The following is a 17008-nucleotide window of genomic DNA, read 5'->3' on the forward strand; positions in this document are numbered from 1 at the left end:
ATGAATTGCCAGAGTAAGGATTGAGAGCAGATGAATTTGTTTCCTGTGGTCAGTATGTTCCTCTAGCAGAGATGACTTAGGAAAAAAAACCAACTGAATTACATAGGTACACTGAAACTTAACCAAAGGCTATCAAATAACATTACCTGGCAGGAAAATCAGTCATGAAAAGCTCTGGGACCAGCTCTTGGAGAGAAACGGGGATGTCAGGGTGGTTAGGACATGTGATGTAGTCCAGTTCAATGGCAGTCAGGACACAGTCCTCCATGTTAAAGTACTGCACGTCCTCCGCCTTCTCACCACACTCATTCTCCTCCGGCTTGGAAGCTGCGCAGATGTGGCAGGGCACATACTGCTCCATCAGCAACGTACCGTCACTCTCAGTGGCTGTGAGCGCTTCAAAGCAAGGAAGCAAACAGAGAACAACATAACCCACACAAACTGAGAAAGAACAACAGCTCCTAGTGCATTCAACTGCCTGCGGTCACTACCTGGATCCACTGGCTGAAAATGGTCACACTCAGGAAAGCAGCAATTTACTGCAGTGTATTGACTGGAATAACAAAACAGCATTTTGCAAAATATACACAGACAGCCAGTACTGAGGAGACAGGACTCCTGACATAACAGCTGCTCTGCTTTGGTCACAGGTAACGCACAGGCTTGCGAAGAAAATGCAGGACCAGTAGAAATTAGAAGTATATGAATAAAGCATCGGAGAGAACCTCCTTCTTGCTGGGTGTCTGTGAGCTGTATATAGGGATCACAGCGTATGCTAAAGAGCATGACCCTGCAGTAGAAGGATGGCAGCTGTGAGGCTGCCCAGGAGCCCCAGCCATGTCTGCTTCACAGACTGCAAGCTGCCGGGTGGCTTCAGGCGGAGAGCAGGCATGGGAATGGGAGTGGGAGTGGACTGGGAGGCACACAGTGCTCAGGCTGAGCGCTTCAGATGCAGGCCAGGAGTGAGCACTCACCTGCAGCACACAAGGTAGGAACCCAGTTCCTGTGGGCTCCCTCCCAGGCAATGTTTTCAGTCCTGCTGGGGGAAATGTGGGTTCTACAGGACTAAACCTTTGGGAGGCTCACACCTCTCCCACTAACTACAGAAGGATTTTGTGGTGACAGGGACAGGCTCCATTAAGTGCCTACAATTAGGCAGGGTGAATATAGGACGTAGCCTTTGAAGTCATGACTCCTCTCAAGTTTCAGTGATTAATGTTATCATTAATTCGAAGGCAAATAAAATCTTGTTTTATCTGCATAACATCCAGAACACGAATATGTGAGAGTGCACAACCGTTTCCTCCAGAGAGCCTCCAATTAAGAGATTTTGGCACTGTTTTCTAGACCAGTGTGGGATGACAAAGAACACTTCAGATTTTGTTTTGATTTTAAACGAAGTGTACTGGGGTTGCAAACAGCCTGCTGGGTAACAGCAGGATCTGTCCTGATCACAGGAAAAACAACTGCAGGAGTCAAGGAAGTTACCTTGGCACAGAGTCCCTGGTATCATATTCACTCATGCCTCTCACATCACAATTTATATAAATTATAGGGTGTTAGAAATGGTGGACAAATGCTGATCCAAGCTGATGCCAAAATGAATTCTGCCATCAAGGGACAGTGCCAAGTAGCTCAGGCCAAATCCTGCCCCTGCTATGAGCAACAGGAAGTCTCGAACTCCCACAGAAGCAGGTCCTGTTTCAACTGTCATGTTTCACCTGTGCTTGCTGTGACTGACAGACTGAAAGACACAATGTCTCAACGAAGGTGTGCTGGCAAATAATCTTGATCTGTCTGCAGGTTTATGAGCTTTTATCAAATGTTATTGGCATGAGACTGTCAGAGCCTGAGGCGTCTTCAATTAACACAAAATACTGCGCACCTGGACAGTTCTGTCAAAGAACCTTCTGTTAAAAAGACATAACACTGCACAGAAAATTGCAGTAGCTCTCTTACCAGGAAACCACTGGTCTATCAAAGAGTTGACATGATCTGTGATGAACGCCATTGCTGAGAAGTCTCTCACTTCTGACTGGGAAATGATTTTAATTCCACCACTTTTTTTCTTTTTCCAGTTCACATCAGAAGACTCGACACTGTAAGAAAGCCAAAAGACAGCCACATAAAGCTTTTGTTAAGTATCAGTGTCAACAAACTTTCTTTCTCGCAGGAAACCTGAGTTACACAATAACACGTATGAAAATGATTTTCACGTCAGTCTGTTCTGCAAATGACTTTCAGCAGAGAATTCTGAAAATATGCAAATGCTACAGAAGGTCAGACCAGGAGAAAACTCTGGCCTAAGTGAACTGAATATGATGGACAGTTTTGACAGAAATGGCCCATACAGAATGATGGAAGGTTAGGAGTTTTAAAAATTCGTAATAAAACTCCGATGCATAATAATAACAACACTAAAACTTCTAAAACCTGTTTGGCAAAGTTTATGGACGTAATAATTTTTGTGCCATTCCCATTTAAAAAAAAAAAAAAAAAAAAAAAAAGCGCTTTAATACAAAGAGCTGAGTTCTGTAACTCCCTGAAGTATGTGGGGAGATAAGAGTATGAACACCACCATAGTCCAGAATTAAGGATTCCAGCCTGAGATTTGCAAGTCTCTACTCAGCCGCAGACAGCCTAGATGAACTCAGGAAAATCACTATGCCCTTCTGGTCTCCAACCATGCAACAGCACCAATGGTTCCTATGGTTCCTCCCTATCTTGCCAGGGACTGAAAGAGCAAATGCATCTGCAGATACTACAAAGATGGAAGTCTTAAGTGGCTGTCTACTCTGAATTTGTGAAAGAACAGTGACAGCAGGTTTTCTTCACGCTTGCAGCTAGTAGACACTCTGCCTTAGCCAGCTTAAACCAGCAGTCCATAGTCCATGCTGCACACGGCCTGATAGCATAGAACACCTCCACTGATCCCGATTACTGCCACTCAGTTGTGAAGTTTGAGGATTCAGTGGAAAACTCACTGACGTAAGGAAATCTTTGCATGTGAAAATGCATGATTTTATGCTGGCAAAGAATTCTGCTCTGAATATCACTTTCTGTTTTCAGGCTTCTTTAAATTTGTGGCTGAATAACACATACGTTTCGTATATTCGGAACTGCCAAACAACCAGTTATTCATCATTTTTGTCACCAGTTGTTACCAGATGAATTATGTCTATTAGAAGAGCCTCCTCTTCTACTGATGAGTGAGCATATAGCACGAGTCAGGCCCATTCATCTCCATTCAAATGACGTGTTTCATACACTCTATTAGTCCCCTGTCATGCATGCTGCATTACAAACACAAATTACCTAAGATAGCCTCCATCAAAGGTAACGAACAGACCTTCCTGCCAGTAAACAGTGTGAGTCCTTTTGACTCGGAACGTGCTGCAGCGGTTCCTTTGGGTGCCTGTGAAGCTGTAGATGGTCACCTTTTTGTTTCTTGTCTTGGTGTTCTTCTTGTTTTCAAAGAGCTGAAACAAGCAGAAAAGATGAAAATCACTAAATTATTGAAATTTCTCATAAGGATGTTGAGATGAAAATCACTAAACTATTGAAATTTCTTATAAGGGTGTTGTTTTAATTGAGCAACAAGGTGACTTCTTTTTTTGGCCTTCACACGTGCTGTCATACCTTTTCCACTATGGAGCAACTTGGGCTCATGAAAAAATTTTGCAATGGAACAAAAATACATGCAGTAAAAGTTGGTTTTGCAGCAATGGAAGTATTTTTCAATTCAACTCAAAAAAAGGAACAATTTTGTATTTGTGAACAAAGTTAATTGTATAACCGTGGCATTTGTTATATGAATTCTGCATTTGCAAAAGTCTTACAACCGTAAAGAAGAGCTAAATGTTCTAGGGAATGACTAAGTTTGCCCTCAATGTGGAGAGTTAACTTTTCCACCTGTTTCAGTAGGAGGAATATGGCTTTTCTGCAAGACACTTCAAACCAGCACTTAAAGCAAAATGTATTTTTGTTTTAAAATCAAAGACTTAATCTGCAGAACTCCACTGTACTCATTGCTCTAACACGTTTGTCTGCAGACGGGACTGGTGCCTGGGATCATTTCCATTCACTTCAGTGAGGACTGGCTGAGGTCCCTAACAAAGGTGCTCTAGGGTTATGTAGTGCCCCTGTGGATGTAAGCAAGGAGTTGCCAAGACAGAGCATTAAAACAGGTGAAGTTATTCCATGGATTGAGAAGCCTGGAACACAGAGGATCTTCCATAAACAGGTATCGTGTTTTCCATGTTCTGTACATCAATGACAGATCACAGCTTAAATGGATAGCTGTTAAGAAGCTATCACAGTAGTACTAAAAATATTTTGTAGGCATTTATTATGGTTTCCAGCAGGGCTATGTTTCAGATATAAGCTGCTGCAAAAATACGTCTGTTAACAACATCACATTTCACTTAGCTTTCAGAACCTTACACACATTACTTTAACGATATGCATACCACTCGCACTAATAGGGTGCCTGCTTGCACTCATTATCCCGTTAAGGCAACAGTCCTGTAATTTTCTTCTGATTTAAAGCCATGCAGATTCAGATAGCTGACTTTGGTGGAGCTAGTCCAGATGTCCTCTGGCAAATGACATGAGCAGAGTCTGGGCCAGTGGAACAGTCATGGACAAGAGTTGCAGGCAGGACTCCAATTACTTGTAATTGGGAGATGCTGGAGGTACTGAGACCTTCCAGGGGATCATGTTATAAAGAGGCTGTGGAGAACATTGGCTTTCTTCCCCAGTGCCAATTTGTTGTTCTAAATGACACCTACTGTGAAAACAGAATCAGAGTCTCATCTCTCCCTATTTACTCAAATAAAGTGAGCCTGTGACTGAAGCAAGCTGGATGTGAAGACACCCACTTACAGTTATATTGAACAACAACTTCAGTTGTTGTCTTTTGCTTGCAGAGAGATACAGTAACCTACCTGGAGGTCCATCTCTGCCAGGCTAATTAACATTCGGGCTATGAATCTTTGCCAAAAGCCAACTGGGACAAAACTCATCTTGAAGACCCTTTGGACTGTGTTTGAGGTCTGGTGGCAGAGCCCATGGATATCTAATGCTGGCTTGGTAGGAAGCAGATGAGGGAGGAGGTAGCTGAAACACATCAAATTCAACAGCTCAAATTTTAGCTACAGCTTGTAACAGTGAGTACATTGTTACTGGATAGTAAGGCAATTCAGTTTCCAAAGAGATTTTTAATGTCACAGCCTACTGCATATAAAAAAGCTTTTAGATTAAAGGCACTGCAGCAACACATGGAGAAATTAATTTACACTATGGAATCAAGCAGAGGCAAAACAGACATTACATAATTCAGCCAGGGCTATTGGACAGGGCTAAAACTGATGTAATGAGCAGGACATCAGTGCAATCACAAATTAAATGCATCAAAATATAAGAGTCATTAGAACAGTTGTGATGTTGGGACTTTTTTTTGGTATCTTTTTTGCTCGGTCCTGGTAGTAAGCAGAGAATTACACCTGTGCTCCTATGTGCAACAGAAGACAAACGCAAAAACAACCCACAGCAGCTCAGCTTGAAGGTGGGGAGAGGAGGTGTTGTGGGAGGTGGCAAGGAGGCAGTTGCAGGCTGCAGGGACTGGACTGCTTGGGCTCTCATCCCAGTCCCAGAACGAGAGCATCTCATGGGTCAACATGACAGGGTTTCCCACCGCACCATATTGCAGCTGATGGACTCCCTATCACATCCCTGACAAACTCCAGGGCAAGAGCTCATTTCGCCAGGCTAATGACAGCAGAGACATCACTTGCCTTGCTCTCTCTCCTCCTGCAATCAGGTTATTCGGTTCTTTGCCCAAATGTGGAAGAGACACAGTGCTATCTGAGCCTGACTGATCAGAAATAACAGAGCTACACTGGTGTAGAAGACCACAAAGTTTTCAAATTATTTTCAGATCTCCTAGTAAGCACAGAATATTAATTTGTCCTGATCTTTAGTATTTGGGAAGGTAAACCTTTTGGAAGACTAGAACTGTTCTGAAAATTATTAGCTTATGGCTTTCAATACCTGCCAATAAATCTGTTGACAGTGATACTCTTCTGTACCAAATACATTCCAAGATGCCTAAACAATCAAAAATCTTATTTGATTATAAGCAGAAACACTGCTGTTTTATCAGTGTTCAGCCTGAGAAAATGTGTTGGCATCTGGAGATCATCATTGATGGGCATAATGACAGAAATGAGGCAAACAGCCAAGGGACTTGACCAAAATAACAGTGGCAGGGACTAGACACACAACTAGAACTAATGCTGGGTCCAAATCCAATGCTTTAAGCCTATCATGTTTTCTCTCCAGCAGCTGCAGTATTCTGTAAAACCTGAAATATCAGCTCAGAAAAAACAGCCATCACTAGAAAACAGCTCTCTCCATATGTCACAGTCCATAACATCCGACGACATTTTACGTGATCAAATTATCTGTTCTATGAAACATCTTTGGAATGCAAAACTGATAAAAATTTCTCTTTGACTTATAAATTAAAATAAGAATGGTCATACTTTCAACTCTGTTTTAACAAGCAGAACAAAGCTAAAGCACATGCACCTTAGGCAGAAAAGTGGAGTGCATCAAACTAAAAGTTCTTGCTTTATAAAGGTAGTGGATGCATGCTGTGACAGCCAGTAAATTTTCCTCAGCGCATCCAAGAAAGGGTCTACAAGTGTAAGAAGGCCAGTGAGGCCCTTCTGGACCACAACTATATAGTGGATTATAATACAGATGGTGATTCAATGCTCTTGAACAACAGCCAATGCAAATTCTGAAAATATGTGAAACATGCCCCCATACACCCTTTCAGAAGGGAAACTGGCAGCTGCTTTCTCTAGTGACTGCACAGAAACCCTATCTGGCAATCTAGACAATAACTGCAGAAGCACAGTAACAAATAACTGCTCTGTGTCTGGCTAGAACATTAAATTAATCCAACCTGCTATAGCTACAGTCCATCAGTGGGAAAGAATATTCTGCTAATGTGGCTTGGATCGTTCTAAGAAAGACTGGGCAGGCCGTGAAAAAGCAGTTTCCTTGTTCCCGAGGCACAGACAATGTAATTGCCTTGGAGAAAAATGGCAGATAGTGACAAGGAGTCCAAAAGGCATTTTGGACTAAGCAGAAACATTGCTGCTTTATCTGTGTTAAGCCTGAGAAAATTTGTTGGCATCCGGGACTGGATAAGTGACAGGCATAATGACAGCACAGAGAATGCTGCACTTGTGCTGGCATTCAGAGCTCCCGAGAGGCTCAGGGCAATGCAGCCATGCTGTCCTGGAAGGGCAAGGAAGTGAAATGCAAATGCCACATCAAAAGTGCAATACAGCTATGGTTTCACCATTAACGCAACAACAGGCTGTCGCCAAGCAGATGGGAGAGAGAAAAATAGCAGGGAACTCTGCCCACAGCAAAAGAGATCGGGGGGCGGAGGGGAGGAGGCCTCATTAACATTTAAAGAGAATGAGGTTTCCTAGACCATTTCTAGGAAAACTATTGATCAACACCTACTGAGGCTAAAAATTAAGGAAATCACATTGCCACTAAAGCTATAATTCTTTGGTTTCACTAGAAATAAAATACTACTACTTTCAGGGCTGACATAATTACTGATTACCCAAAGTTTTCTGCTATAGTCTGGAGTGAGGATCTTCCACTGGAAACAGATGACTCCATCCCATCTATATTTTAGGCCCAGTAGCCATGAGCCTCACATCCTCTCTCAGCTGCAGCTGTGCCAGCTGAGTGCTTACAGCTTCCACCTGCTCATTGCCACATCCCTGGCAGTGTCACTGCCCCTCCGTGCTGGTGGCTGAGTCTGTCAGCAGCCTCAATGCACCGAGTGGACAAAGACCTGCCTTGGAAAGTTTTCAGACTAGCTTGTTTGAAGCAAAGGATGCTCATGTCAGGAAATGCAGCCCAAATGGATGGGTGCCTTCCATTATACTATGTAACGAACTCAAATATTTTCTCACAGGAAGATCCTTGTCAAGACAACCACTTACGGTGACAGCCTCCCGCCTGGCTGAGCCTCTAATTAACAACATACCTGTTATTGGCCACAGGCAGTGCAATTTCAAACTTAGCCAAGAACTGGAAGTACTGCTCTTCGGTTTGCTCAGTGAAGCCCGTCCCAACCAGCAGCATCCTGAGATCCTCTGCTCTGATGACTCCATTCTTAGCTACAGACTTGGAGCTCTTGATGTTGAAAATCCTCTGCAGACACTCTGAGAGCCAGACAGGGTCAAGGAAGTAGAGGTTTCTTAGGCCGTGGCTTGTGTCTGGGAAGTGCAGCAGTGTACCTGTTTCTATGAGAAAATTAATCGCTGCAAAAAATAAAGAACTCTAGATCAGCAATAGACCAGCATTAGGAAACCACAGTGCAGATGAGTAAGGCTATGAGGCAGTCTGTGCAGTTTTATGCATACCAGATATAGCCAGCATGCAGTCAAGCCAAGAGAGTAACATTTATCTGAGGAGTGCTGCTATCTGGCACTCCACTTGTAAAACTCACATCTCACCCCTCTACAGCCAGTATTTCTGTCCCCATCACACCTCCCCTCTACCCTCCTCCTGCCATCCTCACAGGGAAGGGCTCCCCCAGGCTCCCGCAGTGCAAAGCCTCCATAAAGATCACAGGACTGGGGCCCTACAGAGAACATAGCCTTGAAAACATGGCAATGCTAATTCTGCACAGAGCAGAAATAAAATCAGACAAAGCTTGTTCAAAAAAATATAAAAATTAGTAGCCTCAGACCACCCTTGGAACCTCCCAGCCCTCTCCCCACAAAGCCCCATTACTAATTTTGTATCTTAGCAATTTCCAAAGTGACTTCAACACTGGTATAGAGCACACTGTAACTGTTTTTTTGCACAGCAATTACCTGGTGGGCTTCCTTCCCCTCCCCTTTCTATTATTCATGGAATATTTCAATCACACCTCCTGATTTCCAAGAAATTAGTGGTCTGCTCTGACCTACCAGTTTGCAAGTCTTCATAGTCTTTGATATCATTTTCAGGTGTTTGCTCAATGATCAGTTCTATTTGTCTGTCTGTTAAATACTGGACATCATCATTCTGACTTCTTCTATGCTGTTCTGCAAGGACAGCTTCTTGAAGACTAAGGTAACTTCTTGGTATCTACAAGCAACATAAGAAAAACAGCAGGATCAGTATCAGACAGCAATCACTCTGCTGGAGTTGAGCTGGCTCAGTCATCTTAGGGATCTTATAGTGCTGTCTTTTCCCAAAGCCAGATAGCTATCTTACATACTTCACATGCCTCCTGCATCAACAGTAACTCCTGAAGTTCACCTCCCAATCCAAAACCAATCCTCAAAAACGCCCCACTTTGGTAAGGATCACCGCTAGAAAGAACAGTTCTCACCAATCTCCCTGCAAGTTTCTGTGAGCATATTGAGCTGCCAACATCCTTCATGTTGCAAGTGACGTGAAAAATCAGCTGTCGGAGTCCATCGAGGCCTTCCAGAGTCTTACATGAGAGCTCACTGCAAAAGTCATGCAAGGGTGAAGATTATCAAACCTTATCAGCACACTGGCTTCCTTTCCAGGCCCACTTTCTCTTATCAGCGACTTTAAATTTCCTGTGCCAGATGAATGGGAGGAAGGCTGTCAGTGAGCATTTTTAGCTTTGGAGAAAAATACAAAGACGCCTGGAAAAGACATATTAGGCCAACCTCCGCTCTGCCTGCTTCATTCACTGTGCGCCGCTTTTCTGTCCCCTGTGCACTGTGATCTCTGGGGACTTCCCTGTCAGACTAACCAAAGCCATCACCCACTTTCCCTTCAGTGCTGCACACATCCTGGAAGGGACTGCAGGAGGGAGGAAAACATGGTGCTCCGGCAGTCGCTGGAGACAAGTCCAGTTCTCCCTGCCTTAGATCAAAGAGACACGATGATGACTACCAGACATCTTTTCCCACCCTCATTCCGGCCCTTGCTCAGCTGGAACCTGTGATCTGGGAATTGATGCTTAGATCCTAAAAGCTGGCCTTCATCATCTCTTTAACAGCTAAAAGCCTGCTCTCTCCAACTCCTACTATTTTTGGTCTTGCTGTGGGCAGGATAAGAACAGTTCTCTTCCACTTTCCCCAACAAAGAGTCTTTCTAACTGATCCTACACATGTTCCCATGGCAGACAGAAAATAGTTTTCTAAAGCAATATGCTTTATCTTAAACCTTAGCCGTCAGTGGCACTGGGAAGTGTGCACTCACTGGAGTGACACTGGAGGACCAGCACTGATAAAAGCACTCCAGGCTCACCCACACATGGCTTTCACAACAAACACTCCTTACACTCCTCCGGATGCCCAGAGCACTGCTTAGAGGAGCCCCATCCAGGTGGACAATGGGGTATGAAGGAGAGGCACGGGAGGGAGGAGGTATGAAATCAGGCATGACTCCAGTGGGAAGAAATGCAGGAGAAAAGGAAGGTGAAAGGGAACGTGCAGGATGTGTGGCAGGTGGAAGAAAATCCCCTTGAGAAAAAATGACTGAGATCATGTTATGATGCTCTGTGGTGATAGGAAAAGAGGCTTGAAGAGTCTGAAGCACAAAACCTTCTCCTTCTCATCGTGAGTCTCCGGGCCTCATGCTGGGTCCCTGGTATTTCTCCTAATGGGAAAAAGCCAACTGGGATGCTCGACTGAGCGCTTGCATTTGCAGAACAGAGCATGCATGGGAGGTCTCCTGATGACTTTGCCAGGCAGCAGATGCAAAGCGCCGGGGACATTGCAAACGCCCTTCTTTACTTGCCAGCCACCACCTGCTTTTGCCCCAGGCATTGGCAATTTCACACTGTTTGGTGTCAGCCTGCTGAATCCATGCTCCACCTGTGCTGTGCGCTCCCTTGGCTGGCAGACTCACCTCTTTCCCAGCCAGAGAAGCCTCCTCTCTCCAAGGGCATTCTCTGTTAGCCAAAGGGAGGGAGCTGCAGAGGCTGCATGGCCTGACTGACACTGATCTTCCAGACAGCACCACCCCTCCGTTATCCCACCCGGTGAACTCAGATGGCACAGGTTTGAACTGCTGGGGGCTCAGGGGGCTGACCCACTCCTCATCATGCCAACACTGCCACGTGAGCTTTCTTACATCAGGTAGAACAAGGTTACCACACAGCCCCCTCTTAACAAAACCCTGTGGCACCCACACTAGAACAGTCATGCTCTCAAGCTTTGCAGCATTAATTACTCAATCTTTAATTAATTACTTCTCTCCTTGTGACTAATAAAACTGTATCACCATTTAATGGTGAGAAACCTGAGCGGAGCAGGAGCCCTAAAACAGACTGGCCAAGGTCATGACTTTGGAGCTTCCAGCTCTCAGGCCCACGCTCAGACCCCTGAGCAACACTGTACTTTTCTCTGATTATTCTACATTATCTCAGTCAAAAATAGATGAAACGCAATGCTGACGAGCCTTTAAATCAGTTCCGTTGCCAAGGAGATCAAGTATTATAAAATTGTTTGAAGTGACATAAAATAGAGTGACTGAGCTTCATAAAGGCACAAGGACTTACTGCAGGTGCTTGAATGTGATATCTGGGAAGCCAGTTGCTCTGGATCCAGACGGAGACCGACAGAGAGCCAAGACGTATGCCCTCAGAGTTGCTATCCTCTCGACGCGAAATTTTGTTTCAATTAAATCAAGGTGTGTTCCTACCACTAACACCACTGAATTTGGAGCTTTGGCCTGTAAGGGGAAACACTGATGATGATATCATCCAGATTACATCGTGGTAAATACAGCGAGGACATGTGAAAAGTATAATATTTAAGAGGGGGTAGTCATACACATTAATAAAATGGAATGTATGTAAAACGGAGGCAGCTTGACAACAGCAACAAGTGATCTGGGTATTACAGAAGTTCTACAGAACATGCCTTAACCATCTGCTGCTACTGCAAAGAGGGAGACTGTCGGTCTGGCCTCATTACATCAGGGCTTAACATAAAGGGAGTTGCTATGTGGCATTAAGTTGCTACAAGTCAGTTAAATGGTGGGGACTATGTCTGCCCAGACAAAGGAAAATAAGTTAGCTTAACCTGTAGTCAGAAGATCTAACTCTGATGTCCTGAAAAAGGCTAGTTACACTCTGGAATGGATACCTGGGGAAGTTACACATACTTTTGCCTGGAGGTATATGGAGAGGTGAGATAAACTGCTAGAAAAGTCTAAATCTACTTAATCCTAAATCAATGCAAAGGAATGGATTAGATGATCTTGCGGTTTCTTCCAACCCTTCCACGATTCCATTACAGCACTGGAATGTATCCAGATTTCAGGGACCATGCTGCCAAATACAATGGGATTGCACAGGCTTAAGCAGGGATCAGGCTGCCGATCCAAATTACTCTGACCACAGAAGACTATTCAGATGCAGAAATACATGCTTATTTGCAGTCAATCCATTTGTCTCTTATGACGCCCACTGAAATATCCTAACCTGAACGACACCAAACTCAAACCCTGTGCAGATGCAGAAGTGACGGCTGTACCATGCCAGACCAAGGGGCCCACTTGGCCCAATTTTCTGCCTAGAGGCTAATGGAGAGTATAGGCACAGTGTAAGCATGTAGAGATTATTTTCCCTGGTGTGTTCTCCCAGCATCCAGCAGCAGGCTGCTCATCAATTTCCTGACCACGAGATGGTATCTCTCAGTTAATAGCACTTGATGGATTTTTCTTCCACCAGTCTGTTTTTTCAACTTCTGATATCTACAGCACATCATAGTTCCAATATATTGCACAGGTTAGCTATCTGCTGTGTTCAGGATACTTCCTATTGTTTGTTTCAAAGCTACCATCTCATTATTTCATCTGATCTCTCCTAATTCTTCTATAATAAAAGATCATGAACAAAGACTCCCTTGTGGTTTTTCCCCTTACCCTGAGAAGTCTATATGCAGCCCTCCTCATTTGCCTTTCCCAAGCTGAAGAGGTCTATTTACTTGCTGTGTACTCAGAAACTTTTTCCATACTTTTAACCATGATGTTCATCTTTATCTGTAACTTTTCTGATGCTACTATGTACCTGCTGGATACATTAAGGACACAGGCACATCATACGTTTTTGAAATATCATAGTTATGCTTTCAGCTTTGTAATCTAGTTTGGGTTTTTGACTGCTGCTGACCATTAAGCTAATATTTTTGTAACATCAAGATGTTTCTTTTTTGAGAGGGACTGGCTCAGAGCCCATTTTTGTGTATGCAATGTTAAGACAGATATCAAATAATAAACATTTACAAAAAGTTATGAACATGGTATTATAAAAATCAACCAAACTAATGAATTCACTGCAGTTCTGAGTCCCAGCTGAGAGCTGTCTAGGAGATACTCTCTAGCTTACCTGAATCTAAAGTGTTAAAAATATAACCTCAAGACTAATGTGTGTCTAACCCACACAAGAAAGAAAATGCTTCAAACCCTCCTCGGAGCACAGTGTGGTCAAACACTAATTCCAAACTAAGTATGTTCAGCCTTACTTAGCAGGGGTTTATAAATCAGCTTTTGTTTCATTCTCTGATGTGTGTGAGGGAGAACAAAGCAAATGATAAATTTAAACCATTAAATATAACGATATGCCTACAGCATAATGGAAAATTAATTCCAAAAGCTACGAAAAAATCATAGCTTGCGGAATTTTTGAAAGCAGACCAAAAAGAATCTGTAATAATCACGTATCTTTGTGCTGAGCTACTACTTGATAAATAGATACCCCAGAGTCCACCAGTGACTTCTTACCTCAATGTTCAGCAACCAGAACTGTAAGTTTGCCACAGCTTCTTCCCCCAGTGCCAAGTTCCATACCACTATGTACAATGCTTTGTCTGTGAAGAAACACTGATTGACTGTAGACATGCTTGCTGGGCCTCCGATATCCCAGACATTGAACTCCACTGAATCAACCTACTTAGACAAAGAGAAGTGTTCAAATCAAACGGTTGCAGTAAATCACAGGGAGATAATAGCCAAAGTACAAACCTACGCCTGCATAATGTATGACACAAGAAGGGTTTCAATGTCCTAATTGTGCCTCCAGGAAAGATAAATCAACAAGCAATTGTTAAGCATGGCTACCACTTCCCCACAGGAAATCAAGACTAATTACTTGCTGCTAAAATGATAGAGGTGCCCTTGATGCTGGTAAATCTCCAGTTAATGCTGCGGATTCTCCAGTACAAACAAGGGTCTCATTCTGAGCCCAGTATTTCACTGCATCTGGAATAGAAACTGTTTCATCCTTGTCTGTGCCACGCTCGACAGGACTGTTGCAGCTACTTATCTGCCACTGCTATGGAGAACAGGAAACCCCCTGCTGAAATCACTTCCACTGAGCTCAGCCCTAACTGAGCCAAACAGAATATAAGATGCTCAGAAGATGAGAAACTTCTCAAGCTTTTCATAAACACCTCCTGCATGTTGCTCTGAGGCTTCCGATAGGTGCGTCACATCAGAGATGGGCCACAATTACAGCTACTGTAAATCTGACTCGCTAATTTTTTGGGAATCATCTAAACGGAGACCTCTAGCCCTGGCTCCCTTCCAAGTATCTCAGCAGCCATCCTTCCGTGCAGCCCCACAATAGCGCTAGGATGGAGCACGGCCCTCCTCTGACACGGTATTCAGGCTCCCAGTTGCAGTAGGAAGCACCTACATACTTGAAGGCTCTGCTCCTAAATCACTTGGCCCTGGGGAGGCAAGAAGCTTGTGACTGAGCAGAAAAATAAACTCTGCTCCAGCCATCACCCTCAGAGCATCACGAAACACCAAGTGGGCTCCATTTACTGGTCCAGGTCCAAGTACTGACTGATCCCACATGACAAGTTACCCTATGAGATTTCAGCAAGGAGTTAAGTATCTCAGTAGGGCTCCTCGCATAGTCCCAGTTTGAAGCCTCCCAGAAACAGCTGGAATAACTTCCATATTGTTTAAACCAAGTCCTAACTAGCACAAGGACTGCTTTTTTCATCCCAAAGACCTTCAGCTGTGTGTCTGTATGGTGTCGGTGACTGTATGGTGTGACAGAGACTCAGAGGTAGGGACAAAAGCCCGTTCGGCACCTTGATCCCACTCCAGGTCTCTGGCTGTCTAGGTTTTTATTTTATTAAATTGCTTTTCAACAGAAAATACACAAATCTCTTCTCCCACCAAAGTCTTTTCTTTAAGGAGTCAGGCTGTGCTTGCTTTTTTTCTTTCTGTCTCTGGCCTGGCACTCTTTGCTGTAGAAGAGCTGAACTCAGCAGGCTCCTTCGTCCCTTCCAAAACAGTCTGGTGGTCATGGCTGTCATCCGGGAAGGGAGAGCCACGTGTTTGCACACCCTCAGCTCTACAAGACCTCAGGACCCTCAGGACCAATTCTGCACGCTCTAAACCCTGTGTTACTATGCAGGCGGTGGACAGGGCCACCTACAAATGCTTGAATGAATTCAGTGCTGTCCAAATGAGTTCAGTATGGGTTGACACACTCCTTGAATGAGCCATCTGAGATTTGGGAGTTTAAGGTACACAGTAGACATCCTTGGATCACACCAGAAGTCAGGCATCCTACCTTCTACCCACCTTCCCCACCTAGGACAGTTCTGATATCAAGAAAGTCCAACTTTAGGTACTGATGTCTCATTTTCTGGCCTCAAATGCAAGGACAATCTGCTTTAGAGAAGCTGATTTAAAACATTCTCTCAGAATTGGTGTCCAAAACCCACTCGAGCTGGTATAGAGTCAGTAATTTCGGCAGCCTACACATGGATTTTTCTCTTTAGGACACAAAGCTGAGTGCTCAGGAAAAGAGAATTGTCCTCTACTACCAATTGGAAATGAAACAGAGGAATTGTGATGGGTCTAAACCACATCACCTGCAACGTCTGGCTCACAGGTGATGGAAATGGTTCTTTGTAAAAGGGCATGCAATTTCAGCCCATAAGGGACACTGTAGGGCTCAAATACTCCAGTGAGGCTAAGGATCTTTGACTGTTTTTCACCTTTGCCTTGTGTCCCACTGGCTTGGGGAGCTCCCACTTTGTTGTACGTATGGTGGCATCGCTGTGCATCATCTGAGGGACTTTTCCTGTCTGTAGGATCTCAATCAGCGTTGATTTCCCCTGTCGTGGAGGACCGACGATGATCATCTTCATTAGCTTACACTTTTCTGCTTTGCGCAGCTGTGCTCTTAAGTATGCCAGCACTGTTTTAGGGCCTATGGGGGGGAAGTGAACAGGCTTTATCTGTGGTTAGCAGTTACAAACATACATATGTACAGCAGGACTGCACAAAACCTACTGTTGCAAACACATCAGCTGAATTAATATTTTCCCTACAGTTTCGCTGCGGGCTGAGGCAGCCCAGAGAATAAACAAAGAAACCTCTAGTGACAAACCTGAGACAGAGACCCCAGAAAAAGGTCACTGCTCTGAGACTCTACAATGGAGCACTGTAAGAAGAAACAAATGCTGTGGCTCGTATGCTTCAGAAGCTGAAAGGAAACATAAAATACTAATTTAGTATTGGAAAATACTCAGTTTTTCCTTATACTTTTATGTTTCCAGTTAAAATTAGATTTAGGCTTCAACAGTGTGTTGGAGAAGGACTAATTCCTAATAACTTTGTTCCCACAGGATTTTCTTATTAAAACACACAAAAAAGAAGACAGTACTGTAATAGATCCAAAAATCTAGCAGCTTACAATAGTCACTTCAATGTGACTGTGACTGTTGATCCTAAACACTTCAGTCTTTAGAAAGACTCTCTAAATACCCTAAAGTACACACATTCAGGAAGCAAGCTATGGAATTTATTCAGCATGCATATTGCAAATCAAATATTGCATTTATAAGTCATCGTTTTAACATGTGATCTATCTGAAACTGATCATATAGCCAGAGCTTAGCACTGGTTATCAAATTTGCAAATATGTGTAGGTTTCCCTATGCAACTCCAGTTAACCGCAACAAGG

The 17008-nt window shown here is 43.8% G+C and overlaps 1 protein-coding gene across 3 annotated transcripts in view; it reads right to left on the minus strand.

The window, feature by feature from the left end:
- LRRK1 (leucine rich repeat kinase 1) overlaps positions 1 to 17008 on the minus strand; it is an 82544-nt gene that overhangs the window by 18161 nt on the left and 47375 nt on the right. For all 3 annotated transcript variants that reach the window (XM_040601729.1, XM_040601730.1, XM_040601731.1), the window contains 10 exons: positions 16038 to 16252; positions 13801 to 13965; positions 11573 to 11745; positions 9422 to 9542; positions 9015 to 9174; positions 8084 to 8360; positions 4947 to 5118; positions 3316 to 3479; positions 1960 to 2099; positions 147 to 396 (listed from right to left, as the gene is read on the minus strand). In XM_040601729.1, the coding sequence (XP_040457663.1) occupies positions 147 to 396; positions 1960 to 2099; positions 3316 to 3479; positions 4947 to 5118; positions 8084 to 8360; positions 9015 to 9174; positions 9422 to 9542; positions 11573 to 11745; positions 13801 to 13965; positions 16038 to 16252 (1837 nt within the window). The remainder of the gene's footprint in view (positions 1 to 146; positions 397 to 1959; positions 2100 to 3315; positions 3480 to 4946; positions 5119 to 8083; positions 8361 to 9014; positions 9175 to 9421; positions 9543 to 11572; positions 11746 to 13800; positions 13966 to 16037; positions 16253 to 17008) is intronic.

Source organism: Falco naumanni, chromosome 7, assembly GCF_017639655.2.
Source record: "Falco naumanni isolate bFalNau1 chromosome 7, bFalNau1.pat, whole genome shotgun sequence".
Taxonomy (NCBI): domain Eukaryota; kingdom Metazoa; phylum Chordata; class Aves; order Falconiformes; family Falconidae; genus Falco; species Falco naumanni.